At 41.6% G+C, this 16357-nt stretch overlaps 1 protein-coding gene across 11 annotated transcripts in view; it reads left to right on the plus strand.

Moving 5' to 3' along the window:
* clcn2a (chloride channel, voltage-sensitive 2a) overlaps positions 1 to 16357 on the plus strand; it is a 76711-nt gene that overhangs the window by 26760 nt on the left and 33594 nt on the right. For 10 of the 11 annotated variants that reach the window (XM_054756424.1, XM_054756372.1, XM_054756409.1 and 7 more), the window contains one exon: positions 14080 to 14248. In XM_054756424.1, coding sequence (XP_054612399.1) covers positions 14080 to 14248 — 169 coding nt within the window. Of the gene's footprint in view, positions 1 to 4777; positions 8533 to 14079; positions 14249 to 16357 lie in introns of those variants that run through there. The other variant, XM_054756442.1, reaches the window with a different exon arrangement.

Here is a 16357-nt window from a genome sequence, read left to right on the forward strand (position 1 = left end):
CATCAAACTTACTTATTTGTTCATACTGTATGTTGCACACAGAGCAATAAAAAACTTCACGCTCTGACTCCCGCCGTGAGGCGTTCAGGCACACTCATAATTGTGAGTGTTAGGCGCTAATTGTTTTTCATTTTCATTCACATACCCCCATCACAATTGGTGTACCCCTGGGGGTACGCGTACCCCACTTTGGGAACTTAGGTGTTAGAACATAATTAAAATGTCCAGTATAATAATAGCATTACATGGGACCTTTAATTTAATTTCCTTTCGATCAGTAGTGCATTTGCTGCATCCATCCATTTAATTGTGGAGGTCTACCTAATGAAGTGTCTGCTTTGTAGGTAAGTGTGAGCGAGCATATGTTTTCACATTCACATACATGCTAAGGTGTGGTAAGTCTCTGTTAGAGCAGATGTTTGATGCAGAGCGCCCTTGTCCCTCTGACAGCAGGATGCTTGGGATATTGGCAGCTGTAGGTATCAAAGTCATGATCCAGCAAACACACACACATACAGGTATGACATGGCACTGCAGCACCACTGTAATGCCATAGCCCATAGGTTAGTAGTCATTTTAAATCTATGCATGTATGTGCATAGAGTTCTTTCTAGACATTTCAGCACTGAGAAGATCATTCCTGGTCTTCCAGTATGACCAAGGCTGATTAATATTTAAAGCCACACTGCTGCAACATCTTTATGTAAAATATGCTATGGTGGTGCAGTGTGACACAAAGTCCTACTTAAGATTCCACTATCTACCCTGGGCAACGCACAGGCATAAGAAATGATAATGGACAGAATAGTATGATCTGAATAGCAGAGTGCAAATGTCTCAGTCCACAGAAAATGGACTCACCAGTGTGGGATCTGCTGCTTTTTTTATTTGTTGCAAAATGTCACAGAGCAGTTGGGCAGGTTGGGCGTTTGTGTGTGTGTGTGTGTGTGTGTGTGTGTGTGTGTGTGCGCGCGCGCGTACTATAGTTTTCCCTACCAGTGTCCTTTCCTTCTTCAAGGTAAAAGTGTCTTCTTAAATTCATCCCCAGTCAGCACTCTTGTCCTCTCTCCCACATTGAGGATGGCTTGGGTCCATTTCAGGTGCTGTCACTGCCAAATTGGACCGTTACCTGCTGCAGAATGAACCGCTGCATAGCCTGCAGAGAGGAAAGGAAGAAAATCTAAATTAATTTAGCTCCTAAAATAGATCATTGCGCTTTGTGAGGAGTTTCACTTGAAAATCACCAGAAAAACCTATATAGTGGAACCTCTGAGGTGCCACCCAATCCGAAGAAACACATTTTCACAGATAAAATAAAGAAAATCAAATTCCAAGGTAGCATCGCTGTATGAAGTTTGGATGTTATTCCCATGCGTGCGTGGGTTTTCTCCGGGTACTCCGGTTTCCTCCCACATTCCAAAAACATGTATGTGAGGTTAACTGGCGACTCTAAATTGTCCATAGGTATGAATGTGAGTGTGAATGGTTGTTTGTCTATATGTGCCCTGTGATTGACTGGCGACCAGTCCAAGGTATAGCCCGCCTCTCACCCAAAGTCAGCTGGGATAGGCTCCAGCATACCCCCGCAACCCTAATGAGGATAAGCGACATAGAAAATAGATGGATGGAATTCCAGGGTAAATAAATACACTGAATACTCACCTGTAACATTAATAACAGACATGAATGGTGACAAAGCTTAATCCCTTAATAGACTAACCCTGGCTAATAAACAAATTATAGAATTAAAAAAGTCTCAAAATTAGAAAATTCACTTTTTACAACATATTGGAGAGACTATGTCTCTTAGCTGGCCTGGGAACGTCTCGGGATCCACCAGTAGGAGCTGGATGAAGTAGCTGGGGAGAGGGAAGTCTGGGCTTCCCTGCTTAGGCTGCTGCCCTTGTGACCCAACCTCGGATAAGATGAAAAAGATGGCTGGATGGAGGGATGGACTTTTTATGGAAGCGAACTGAACAGTAGCTGCACACATGAATAAGAATATTAAAATATTGTAAATAAAAATATTTAGGCGCATATTTAAAATGCCACCTGATAGGATTGAGCAAAAGGCGTTTAAGTGGTAATGAATATATACTAATTTACTTAATACTAATTGGCACTTTTATCTACAGTATGTAGAGTATATTGTACTGAGCAGCCAGGACAGCGACTGGCGTACCATTTAATTGCAATAGCCTAGTTGTTATGGTCTTAATCATATTTTTCCTTTTTGTCAGGGCTTTTCAAGTGGGTGGTGGGTCAGCAGACCCAGACCCAGCAGTTCTGAAAGTGAGAGAGAAAACTGAGCCTTAGGTCATCAGAAAACTCTGCACAATAAGCTTTCACCCATCCAGCCAATGGGACTTCACCCGTTACATGCTCACTGAACTTAAGTCTGGTCTCAGCTGGTGGCAGCTTAGAACAGTTTAGCAACTTTCGGTGCAAAACTTTTGGTCCAACTCTGAATTTCACAACCTAAGGTCCCATTTTACTCAAACATTCTAATTCTTGGTACAGAGTTGTATTGGTTCTCTTTATATTGTGTTAGTGGACCTAAATAAAGTGTTTGATGATTGTTATTTTTATTTTTACGGCAAATGTGCAAATCACAGTGTTTTCTAGTGTTGTGAGCATTCTGCTATAGCTTTAGGTGTCATGGTGAAAACGGTGAAAAAAAGGGCCGCTTTTAAACCTGTTGCAAATTTTATGTTGGCGTCTTGTGAGCAAAACAAGCAGCTCTGCCCCTTCCAGTCTTGTTCTGACAGCTAATCATTCTCCCAGCCTGATCCCTCAGCCTCCGCAACACTCTCCAAGCCCTCGTTTCTCCCCCCCTTGTGCTAACAAGATTGTGTGCTGGTGTGCTTTCTTCTCTGTGTCACATCGGTCTGCTCGACAGCAGTGGTGTTTTCCATCTTTAACCCCCACCCATTAGCCTCATGGCTAACTATTCAAAGGGTAGCTACCTGTAATAATGCAAATGTTGATGAGGAGATGAGTCCAATTCGTCACTCCTGCTCTCATTCAATTTTCATTCTCATCCCTACAATTCAGACAGCCTAATTATTCTCTTTCCTCCTGTTAATCCGTCATGCTGACATGATCAGAGACAACATCTCTGTAGTGATGACATCCCAACATGAGGCCTGGTCATTAGAATGTCAAATATTTGTCCTTGCCGCTCTCCTCACAGCGAATACATTACACTGCAGCGCCTTGGGAATTGCTGAATAATGAAGAACTTTAATCTCATCTGTTGTGTGATGCTTGCACATGGTCAAGATTCAAAATGTGCCACAGAGAGGGAGGGGGCAGTAAAGTGGAGTTTCACTGCAGCCACTTTCACTGCGGAAAGGTTGGTGGATGTGTGGCATTTTGTCCTTTTTTCTGGAAAGTTCTCTGGTAGCGTATAACACTCACAGTTATAAGTAATGAGGTAGGTAGAGCATAAGAGTATGCAATATATCTATAGCACATTATTATCCTATATACCATTCTAATATAAGAATGTAAGACGGTAGTTTTTCTTTTTAAAAAAGGCTGAAAAGGCAGGTTGTTTTATATTCTGAGTCTAGAGATGTACTGTGTACATGCAAACCAAAAGGTGGTGCCAAATTACTTCTCTCCAAGCGAGTAAGAGGTTTTCTTCCTGTCACTCACACCTGGAGAGATGCAGTCGCAAAACAGTTGGGAGAGTTAGCAAACAACAGAGGAGGATTCATGACGCTAATTTTAAATTCATTTTGACCAATGAACCAATGAGTCGAGCATCTCAAAAATATTATACAGTCACCACATTACGGTTCAAGTTTCGCGGCTTCAGTCTATCACGAATTTTCAAACACACTAATTACTAAATCATGCTGTTCCATGGTTTAATACGGCCTATGATTAGCCAATAAAATGCATATTTAAGCAAATTCCACTTATTTTTTGCCTAAATTAAGTATTTCCAAGCATAAAAAAGGCTAAATGAACTAAAATATGAATATAAACCATTAAGAAGATGATTCAAATTATGAATGTAGTATTCTACATTGGTCACTAGGTGTTCGGTGAGACAAGCACCAGACTTGATTTGCAAGTTTAAATTATCTCACAATAAGCACAATAATAATAACATCATCATAATAATAACACGGGATACTGTTGCGACCATAATCCACGACAAGCAAAAACTCAACTCTGAACCCCCGACGTCACTTCCTGTCTGCCAGCCATTCTGCTCCCCTATTAATTGTAGCACCGGAATTTACTGCATTTACTGCATTACACACAAGCACGAGTTTTATTTATGTCTTTAATGGCTTGTTTTATCTGATTACAGTATATACCTGTATACTATATTGGGTAATGCGAATGTAAAGGTGACTATATAGATGATATTTCATGTCTAGAGGGCTCTAATAATGCAAATAAAAATGTCTTTAGAAGATCATAAACAGGTTTTCTATGCCATAACTACAAAAATATTCAATTTATAAAAAAGGAATCCTACTTTGCGGAAATTCACTTATCATGGTTGGGTCTGGACCCAATGCGACATATTATTTATTTTTTTAATGCAAGTTCTCACAGATATCAAAATCATGATTTTAATACTAAAAGAAAATGTGCTGTCTTACGTTCAGGTCCAAATGGTCTTTTTTAACACTGTGAAATTGTCAAAATATATATATTTTTTAAACACAAAATGTTTCCTATAATAAATATTAAATCTGATTAATAATTTTCAAAATTCGTGTTTTTGTAAGACTTTTGTTGGCATTGTTAAAAAAATGATTTTAGTGTAAAATAATGAATACGTGTTATTTTATGACCAAATTAATGTGGATATTTTTTTCAGCAACATAAGCATGCCATCCATGCTTATGCCATCCATAGCGCCTTGCTGCAGACATGTTGAACTCTCAGTATTATATTTTCCAAAAAAGTACAGTTTTTTTCTTCTAATTTTAAAGCAGAGTCATAAAATTTCCCCCAAAAAACTAACTTAAATAATATTAGAGCAAGCAGCAATAATAAATGCCAGTTATTGTCTCATTTATATACTGCTCAAAAAAATAAAGGAAACACTAAAATATCACATCCTAGATCTAAATTAATGAAATATTCTTATTAAATATTTTGGTCTTTACATGGTTTAATGTGCTGACAACAAATTCACACAAAAATTATCAACTGAAATCCAATTTATTAACCCACGCAGGTCTGGATTTGGAGTCACACTCAAAATTAAAGTGGAAAAAGGCACCACCTGTTGTCTATTCCATTTGCTCAACGGCATGTGAAATTGATTGTCAAACTGTATTGCTTCCAAAGTGGACAGTTTGAATAACGGCGCAGCAGTTTTGACTGAGTGTGAATTGAGTGTTTCCTTTATTTTTTTGAGCAGTGTATATTCATACATCAGTTCGGTACATCTGAGTTGAGGCTTTTTAGACTAGGATATTATTGATTGACAGAGGCCTTGACCTATCACAGTCAGCGATGGTACATGGTGGTGACTTTCTTATTCCTCTTACACAACACTCATTTGCATTTCCCCCTCATATGATATGCTGAATCAGATAACATGCAAATAAGAAAATAACTAAAAAGAATTTGGATTACAACAAGATTGTGCTCAGATACATTATCCTGTAAGTCGTGCGTATTTGGCACAGCAGCAATAACGCGTTAGCCCCAAACTACTATCTTCCTGCCGTGCAGTCACAAAGCATCTAACAGCAACCAGATGGGAGGCGCGGGAGCTGAACTGGTATAGAGGGTTCAGTGTGGGAGTTAAACTGACTAATGTCGATTCTGAAGTTGGTCATGTGGGAGGTGGACCGGTTTGAGATCACAGCTCTGGTAACCCCCCTGCTGCTCTCGTAGGGTGTCGTCAACCAGATGGCCAGGTACTCCGGAGAGATCAACTAAAATGCCCCAATTAAACACTTGGTGTGTATGTCTGGTGGTGGGCGTAAATGTATGACTTCAAGTCGTCATTATCGCATATTTAGAAGACACAACATTAGGTACACTTCCACAATCTGAAAGATGCAATGCAAGAGCTGCATTAGAATGCACAGCAGTAGGATGTAATAACTAATAAGAGTGTAGGCCGGGCAGCAGGACACAATTAAAAAACTCCGACAGAGTATAAAATAGAGAGCAGTGAAACAGCTAATAAAATACACAGCCATCATTGACCACCATTATAGTCCCCAATTAATTTTTATTTCCAATTTTGGCTCAAGGACAGCATCTCTAATGCTCTGATTTCAAAACAATTTTTACCATGGGAAATAATGTAAAGTGAAATAATTTGTTCCAGGCTCAAACTGTATAAATAAAATCCAACTTTTAGTAATTGTACAGACAGTGCTTTAAGGAAGACTCTTAAGTGTCATACAAGTATAAAGAGAAGCTAACAGCTAGAAAATAAAAAGTAAAATAAAGTAAAACTACTCACCCTGTTTGAAAGGTGATACTGTCACTTTTGAGCAGCTGAACAATAATACGCCAAATATTTGAATTATAGAGTATGGGTGTTAATTGGAAACAGACGATAATTGGAGACTTATTGATGAAATTCTAAAACTCATTATACAGGCCGCTGGCGGCCGAGTGGTTAGCATGTTGGCCGCGCACTCAGAAGATTGAGATTCAAATGTTCGTTTGGGCATCTGTGTTTGGAGTTTGGTTGTTTTTTCCCTGAGTACTCCGGCTTCCTCCCACAGGGTCGCTGTATGGGGGGGAAAGTTAGGACAATTTCAAATAGAGACGTGGTGAGAACAGCTGCTTCGGGGGGGACCTAATGTGATTTCTTTTCATGGGGTCCAGAATTACTGGTGGCACGCCCATCCTCCCACATTCCACAAAATATGTGTGTTAGGTTAATTGGAGACTCAAAATTGTTAATGGTTGTTAATGTGAGTGCATACGTGCCCTATGAATGTCCAGTGTGTATCCCGTCTCTCGCGTGAAGTCAGATTGGATAGGCTCCAGCTTATCCATGATCCTACTGGAGAATAAGCAGTGACAATATGGAGGAAATGCTCGCCCGAACCACGGACTATATTAACGTCTGCATGGATTTTGTTGTGCCAGTACGGACTGTATGCTGCTTTGCCAACAACAAGCCCTGGATAACAAGTGACATCAAAGACCTTCTGAACCTCAAGAAGAAGAAGACCTTCAGAGACAGTGGCACACAGGTGTTTAAGTGGGTGCAGAAGGAACTAAAAGTCCAGCTAAGGGCAGCAAAGGAGCATTACAGAAGGAAAATAGAAGAGAGGATGCAGAACAACACATGAAGGATGTCAAGAATAAAGACCATCAAGGGCTGCAGCTCAAAGAAAGGTGCCCACATTGAGGGGGATGTGAGAAGGGCAAACCAATTAAACCATTTTTTAACAGGTTTGACCATCCCATCCCACACACAGCAGCCCCCCACACAACACACAATAACAGGGGCTCAAGTAAGTGCGGAGCTAAGGAGGCTGTGCCCCAGCAAAGAAGCAGGACGGAGTGTCACCTCGACTACTGGAAGCCTGCGCGTGGGTGCTGGGAGACCCTCTTCAGCGCGTCTTCAACCTGAGCTTGGGGTTGAGAAAGGTTTCACAGCTGTGGAAGACTTCCTGCATCATCCCAGTCCCAATGAGACCACATCATAGTGAGCTGAATGACTTCAGGCCTGTAGCCCAGACGTCATATGTGATGGAGACCATGGAACTTCTGCTGCTCTGTCACCTAGGGCCACAGACCCACCACACACTCGACCCTCTGCAGTTTGCATACCGGGAGAACTACAGTATGCTCTCTTCTGTTCTGTTTACCCTGTATACGTCCGACTTTTACTACAACTCTGAACTCTGCCATGTACAGAAGTACTCGGACGACACGACCATCGTTTGATGTCTCAGGTCTGGACAGGAGGATGAGTGCAGAAAACTGATCCAGGACTTGGTCATCTGGTGCGATGCAAACCACCTGCATCTCAATACCACCAAGACCAGGGAAATGGTGGTGGAATTTAGGAGAAACAAGACACACGCAGAACCTGTTCTCATTAAAGGTGACTGTGTGGAGGTGGTTCACTCCTATAAATATCTGGGAGTGCATCTGGATGATAAACGGGACTGGAATGCCAACATAGATGCTCTGTGTGGGAAAGGACAGGGCCATCTATGCTTCCTCAGAAGGCTGGCTTCATTGTATTCAATGTATTCAAGAAGCTGCTACAGATCTTCTACCAGACTGTGGTAGCTAGTGCCCTCCCCTATGCAGTAGTGTGCTGGGGGAGCAGCCTCAAGAAGGATGCCACATGCCTGGACAAACTGATGAGGAAGGCAGGCTCTGTCATTGGCACTGAGCTGGACAGCCTGACATCTGTGGCAGAGCAAAGGACACTGAGGGGGTTCATTTCCATCAGGGACAACCAGCATCATCCAATGCACGGCATCATCTCACGACTGATGCGGTGCCAAGGCCATTGAGGAACACAACTGCAAAACTGAAATTTTGTGTGGTCCTTGAGCGCCATGGGTAAGAAGCACTGCACTAGACCCTTTACTGTGTTGCAAGAAGCTCAGTTCTTGGTTCTATGCCTATGATCACACTTTTTTGTTGCCATCACTGATACCCTCTTTTGACGGAAGAATATTTTCCAAGAAAATGAAAACCTGGAAATTCTATTGCGTTACAGTTACCACCGTAATTTGGGCACTAACACAATATGCTGTTAAGACTTGTTTTTGCCCCCAGAAAAAACTCATTTGCAATACCTTATTAATTTTAATTAAACCTGTAGCTACAGCATATTCCACCCAGTGGTGAAACCACTCCTCTGGGATGTGCTGTTTGTCAACAGACGCTTAATGGTTTGCTGGCATCCTCTATCATAGAGGTGGCTGGCTGTAATGAGTCTGTGCAGCCACTGTTCCTCTTTCAAAAAAAATAAAAATAAAAGGCTTCCCAGCAGGTTGGAGGTTAATGTAAAGGGAGATGACCATGCTGACAGGATGGTGCTCTTGGCTCATCTGTCAAGACTAAAGCCATATATAGCCACTGTGCTTTCTATCTGCACCCTCCACTCCTGTTCATATGAGCAGAACAAGCAAGTCTGGAGGAGTCGTGATGCCCATTTCAATGAGAGGAGGGGGTGGAAAAGGTGTGCAGAGCAGTGAGGGAGAATGATGCAAGTTGCAGCATATAGAAAACTACAAGGGCAAGAAAGAGTCTTGCTGCGAGACTCGAGACGTGATGCTCATCTTCAAGTGTGGTTCTTTGGCTTGTTAGATGGGAAAAGTCTGATTTAGAGATACAACTTGAAGCTCAAATCTTAATGTACTCCTTCCAGACTCTACAGCTCTGGTTTAAACAAATGTTCATTTCTGTAAAGGGCAGTCTCAGTAGTACATTTATGCACTGCAAAACTGAATACATGTAACTCTAGAAGGATGAGTATCAGTTTAAATTCAAAACTAGCACATTTGCAACTTTTTGGTAATTGAGTAAAGACCATTTCTCAGGCGTTACATTGACTTTTGAAATTGTAAAATCTGGACACAGTACCATTAGTGCCTTTGCACAAAAGGTCAAGGGAGTCACCTTCATAATAAATGCCACTGCAGAGTGCTTTTAACAAGCCTTTATTAAAAGTCATGACCAGCTTGCAGTAGTCATCTCTTCCATTTAAGAGCAGAAGAGATATTTTGCTGTTCAGCAGAGAAAGACCTCAGTGGAGTCAGAATCACCTCCTTGCTTGACACCAGAGCCCCCGGGCTTTGATACTTTACTTCAGCCACAGAGCGACCTGTATGATTGGGATAAGTTCAACTTGCTGGTGTCAATTTTAAAAAGACAATGCAAAATGTGGATGCCATCTTCCAGATGTTACTTACGCTGCCGACGGCATGGTCGTTCACAGGAGTGCATGCTGCTTTGATAGCACACTGCTGTGGCACAGTGGATAAAAACCTACAAAGTCATAAGTTTAGTCAAATTGTATATATGCAAGTTCTACTGCAACAAAAATGCTTTTACAATCCAAAAGTCTCATTTGGGATGGGGCCAGCCAATTTCCACAGTCCAGACAGATGCAATGTCATTTGATCTCTGGACATGTTCCAGAAAACTGAAAAGTTCGCTTTTAGCCCATCAGATAGCAAAAGTGGATTAGGACCAATTTTTAAAAATGTAGCATGTTTCAGATTGTCACAAGTGATAACCACATTTTCCTTGACATCTGTATGGCGTTTTAGTCAAAAGCTGATCTAGTCAAAGCCAATACTAGAGTTTGTGGTCAGCCACACTTACACCTGTTGCTTCCAGACCCTTTGATCAAGGGAAACATTTTCAACAGGTCTGAAACGCAACATTACCTAGCATCCAGATAATTTTAAACTACTTGCAGCCCATTGTTGCATGCTATGTAGTTTCTAGTAAACCAAAAAAAAAAGGTTAAGGCCATATCACCCTGTCCTTCTGTGGGCTGAAGGTGTTTTGATCCACAAAAGAGAACATCTGGAAGATGAAACGTTTGTAGTGTGTTGGGTAGTGAAGGCCAGAAGACCCATGCACAGGCACTAGAGTGGTCTTATAATGGTCCTCGTGATAGGGGCACCTGCAGAGACAGAATGAGTCCTTATACCAAAGAATGTTCAGAAAACTGACCAAGTATAATACTGTTTATGCATATACCCATCAACTAGGATATCCCACTGGGGCAGGCTCTGAGGATTAGGGGTTGTGGTGGCCCAGCAGTGCTCCAGGTTTAAGACTATGTTGGGGTCGGCCCTCCCAAGAATGCGCACCTCAACATACACTGGTTCCCTCAGCACTTTGGTGACTGGGTAGTCTGCTGCAGTGTAGAAGGAGCTGTATGCTGCCTCTTCTGGAAGCAGAGTTGTACTTAGATGGACCAAAAATACACTTAAAAGGCCATGGTACTCACCTTCCACACATCCCTTTGACAGACACTTTCCATTGCCCAGTCGCAGCTCTACTCTCATAGATCCAGCAGCAGCGACCGACACAGGTGGAGGAAGGGCGTTTATTTCCATGATCACAGCCTCTACAGCTGTGCCTGAATATCTACACTGGAAGAGCAACCTGTTGGCAGTGTAAACAGAACATGTTCTCAAAAATGAGTCAAGTGCAGTAGACTGCCACTTATCTGGATTTGTTATTGATAGCAACTCGTTCCACATAGCTCAAAAGATTTGTAGACTTGTATTAAGAGTCAATATGCAATTTACTCCTGAACCGCTGCATGCAAAAGAATTTGTCAAGGCAGCCCTACTGAGTGCCTGTGCCAAATTTTTGGCACTACTGAACTCCACCTGGATGTACCGATTAGTTTGACCCCCATAAGTTAGACTTGGAATTTCACTGCTCAGTGCACTCTACAGAACACCCACTGTGACTTCAGGGTGTTTAGCCTGATGACCTTAAAATTTGGTACACCTGTAAGGGACTGAAGCACTCCAAAAATTGAGCAGGACTGGTTGAAAGCTATATCCACCATCAAGCAACGCATCTTTGCAGGGGCACAAGTAGAATTGCCCACAAGTCAGACTGTCTATTTTATTTCTTTGGAGGAGCTATATTCCATGTAGCATATCTTCCAAATATTGCTCAGCCTATAAAGTGCATTCATTTGACTATACCTCTCATAGCCATATTTTACCTTTCACTGCAATTCCTTCAGACATGAGCACAATGTTCTCTAATGCATTGTTGCAGTCACTCACTCAAAATGGCTGTCCCTGGTGATTGAACCTTTGGGACCAACTCCCACTTCATAGGACGAAGACATGTGGTTCTCATACACCACATAACCATCCTCCTCCTGCTGGAAAGCATTGCAAAAACAGCCAAAAATTCAAATGATCAGTTCAATGTTAGGATTGCCATTAAACATTTCAAGCTTCTCCAGGTCTCAAACTCCCCACCCACCTTGACTGTAGTTCCACACAGGGTCATAGGGAACTGAAAGATAGCAAAACTGGAGGTCGTGTCGACTGAGCTGCATGAGAGGTCATTCATTTCCAGCAGGCTGACAGAATTCACATCCACAGGGGGCAAAGTGGAATCACGAGCCACCACCACCACAAACTGTCCATCTTTTGTACACTGTACAGTCACTGACAAGAAAACTCAAGTTAAGATTCTGATTGAACTACATCAAGACACAAAGAGAGTTACCTGCTTTGCTGTAGTAGCACTGCCTTCCATCATGGCAGCAATTGATCTCTTTACACTGTTGATCGGTAATATCCGCAGTGCCACACAAGATCTTTTCATTGTGCGCCACTTGACATTTATCAAAATGATCCACAGGTGTAAGAGGGTCTTTCATCCGTTTCTGAGGCAGCAGTGCAGGAGGATCATATTTATTTAGAGCAGCAGGCCACTGGCGCTGAGCCACAGCAACATCACCAGCTAGAATGACTACAATCACCACCAACACACCAAAAGGACAACCAGATAGCGCCATTATGGTGCTTGCAACTACTCTAGACTGCAGCAACAAGGTCCTACTCCTCAGACGTAGGCTTTATACGTGATTGATGACTTGCTAGTTGGTTGGGAGCTCCTCCTCTCGTCGTTAGGAGTCAATCGAGCAGCAGCCCTGTGGTTAATTGGCTCGGGGTTGACAGGTGGAACTCATCGTCTGATACGTCTACAAAAAAAAAGTCATTTTGTGACTAAGTCAAAGATGAGGTTTTCAAAGAACATTATGTGACATTATGTGACAAGCTGGGTGGGTATGAATTGAATTTTTTGGTTCTTTTGTGTATTTTACTGTACTACTAGGATTATGTTTTTATTCCAAGGATTTCACATTAAAATGTGTGAACATTGGGGGTATCATAAATATATTAATATTATAATAATATAAATAGGCAAGTAAAAAAAAAAAATCTGGATTTGACCCAGCACTCACCTGCAAGTGAAATGTAACATGAAAAGCCCGATTTGACATCCGAGCATGTCTGTCAAATGTTATCTAATTTTAACTCAATTTATAGTGACTATATCGGGACATGATTTTTTGTACATTTTATATTTGCATTCTAAGTTATACGAATGATTCACCACACGTTAGTGACTTTCACTGTATTTTCATTTTACCCTATAATCAGGTTGTGTGATTGTAGAGCGTGATAATATGGAAAAATAACTCTACAGTCACGCATATGAAGTTGTATTTTTAAGGAACACCCCCCCCCACACACACACACACACACACATTTGGAATCCTCAAGACCAGTGGTTCCCAACCCCCGGTACCGGGCCGTGGGTCATTTGGTACCGGGCCGCACAGAAAGAAAAAAAAAAATTCCATTTCATTTTTTTTTTTATGTTTTATGTTGAAAAGTGGCCAGATTCTCTCTGTTACATCCGTCTCACTTGACGCATGTCCATTGTGCGTGTGCTAACTTTATCTCATGCCGCACAGATAGACTACTACTGTATTTTTACAATTTTTCTTTCACCTCATATTTGGTGTCAAATGCTGATACTATGTGGGAATGCATAAAGGTAAGTTTTGATGACTTATTGAGTGCTAATGTGCACATTTGTCTCAAGTTAATTCATGCTAGCGTACTGCCTTTTACCACACACGTCAAACAGCCATGTAATCATCTCTCTGGAAACACTTGGCTGGAACTTGAACTGGTGGATGGTGGGTCGCCATTCATTTTGTGCTTTTAATTGGATGTTATTCATGTCTTAGTTTTATATAATAACATAAATAAATAACATAAATTAGATCGCTATAATGTACGAAAACCCACACACAATCAGACCTATTTTTACATCAGTTTTAAAAATATTTCTTATATGTATTTTTATGCCATTTTTTGTCATAATAGTACCATCTATTTTAACAAGAAAAACACAAAATATAAATTATTTATTCATTTCATGAAAAATGTAAAAAAAAAAAAAAAAAAATACAATTTCACCCAATCCCTGGAGGTTTATAATTAATTTATTAATTATCTTAGTAAATAATATGTTGACCAGGCATTTTGTTTTCGTTGCATTAATAAACGTGCGAAATCTCTCTGACACATCCAGATGTATGGGCGCTACACCCAGGAACTGGGTGCCTACGCCAAGGAGGAAGCGGCCCGTCTACGGGATGGCGGAGTACGGAACGGCGGAGGACTGCGGCGGAACACCAGCGTCCGGAGTCGTGCCACGGATCTACAGGAGTATGAAAAAGACCCGTGTGCAAAGTGCCAGTGTGAGTCTTTTAGGAAGATTTTTATCTTTGGTCAGAGGGTTTAATTTAGTGGCACAGGTCATAGGTATTGACATGCAACAGTTGATATTCAGTTCTAATGTTAGTATGCAGTGTGCCCCACTGCAGAAACACAAGTCAAAGATCCTCAATATAAAACAGCACGCTACTGTTTTTAAGAACCTACTGCGAAAATGCTCGTCAAAGATGTTTTCTACATGACAGCACCACTCTGCTGTTTTTTTATATGATGTGGGGGAAGATGTTTTATAAACACTAGCTGTGGTCATACAATATCCTAGTCAAGTAGAGCACAGAGGGGCTACCTGAAAGAGAGATGTGACCATGATTAGATGTGACTGATCTCAGCAATGACCTCCAGCCAAGCGGGCTGTCTCAATGTCAGACAAAGACATACCCTTCTTCTGGCTGGTCTATTGTCTGTCTGTGTGTGCGTGCGCGCGCGTGCGTGTGTGTGTGTGTGTGTGTGTGTGTCGGGGATATTTGCTCTGCAGAACGTGTGCTGGTGCCAGTGCCGTGTTTGTGCAGCGGTCTCGTCAGTCAGATTATTTTTTGTCTTGTTTTATGAGCAGACAAGGGAGTGGCACCACTTCAGCCTACGTACAAAATACTCCCTTGCACCACAATTGACAATAAAATCTGTGGATTAACCTGATTAGCTGGGTCAGATTATTCCATATTAGCACTTCTATGGTGATTTTAGTTCATACGGAAATATGTCCATAAGCGATATGGACAAAAGTGTCGTGACACACCTCTTAATCAGTCTATTAGTCAATCGGGGTTGTGTTAGACCCCTAGTTTGCCACATAATCTTAATATTCATGCTTCAAATTTTGAGAGGACCCCATCAAGCACCTTCAAGGTTCTGTGACCTCACAAATGTGGATAAATGCATAAAAATTACCACCGACACAGTTCAAAATCTTGGAGAAAGTCTTCTCAGAAAAGTGGACCCCGTGTTGTCTTGCATTTTCATTTCATGTCGTTGTAAGGGCTGTGTGTCCCCTTTGTCTGTATGGTGCAATCAAATAAGGTAAAAAAAAAATCAGGTTGTCATATCAATTATATTGTATATTATCACTTCTATTTATCTACCTCTGCATGCGCGTTAAACATGTCTGTTTCAAACATGCACTACTCAGTGCAGTTGTCAATCATGGTGGCGGGAAAGGAGACCACTATGTTATTTGCTATGGTTGCACCTTTGTATGTAGGTCAAGGGTGTCCATGTTTCCATCGACTGCCGCATACACAACCATGGTACTTTGATAATCACCTTATTGTTATTTAAAATGCAAAAATCAACACAAGGCTAAAGTTGTAACGTAAATAAGAAAAGTCTTAGTCTTTGGGTTATTTGTGTACATACTGTACAGTATGACAAGCCACATAGCTTGTCCCTAATTAAATTGTATTTTTGTGATAAGCCACGGGCCAATAAAAAACATACAGCAGGACAGAAAAAGCACATAGACCACACTTTGGACACCCCTGTTTTAGGTGAAGCATGCCTCTCAATAATGATATGCTTTTCCTACACGTGTACTTTCCCATAAGTGACAGCTTGAGCCGTCTGTTTGCCCTTGTGCCCAGTGATCTGATTCAAGCAGGATGGATAGATTGCGCCGCAGGTGAAAACGCCTCTAAATCAAGCCCTGCCACAACCTGCTTGTTTTTATGGGCGCCATTTAAAACCATCACCAACCTGGCCAAAAACTGATTTGTGCTCCGGCCGCGTTGTATTTTTAGATTCCTGCTTCTGGAGCCTCGAAGGCACCTCCGCTGTTGTGTCTTTTGTTAAATAATAGTGCAGCAAATTTGACAGTGGGAGTTTTAGTGTTTCCCTCTAGAGTGTGTGTGTGTGTGTGTGCGTGTATGTGGGAGCGTCATCTTTGTGGAGGCTGGACGACTGTACATTTGTGCACTTTGATGAGTAACCAGAGCTGCAGCTTTTTGGTCGAGGGTAGCCCACGCATACATCTCTGCATTCTTTTTGTGGTACTAAAAACATGCCGCAGCTCCTTGTGTGTTTAAACGAATAAATAAATATTTCTGAAATTACACACATCTCCGTCTTCCAACCCTTGT

This window comes from Dunckerocampus dactyliophorus, chromosome 2 (assembly GCF_027744805.1).
Source record: "Dunckerocampus dactyliophorus isolate RoL2022-P2 chromosome 2, RoL_Ddac_1.1, whole genome shotgun sequence".
Classification (NCBI taxonomy): domain Eukaryota; kingdom Metazoa; phylum Chordata; class Actinopteri; order Syngnathiformes; family Syngnathidae; genus Dunckerocampus; species Dunckerocampus dactyliophorus.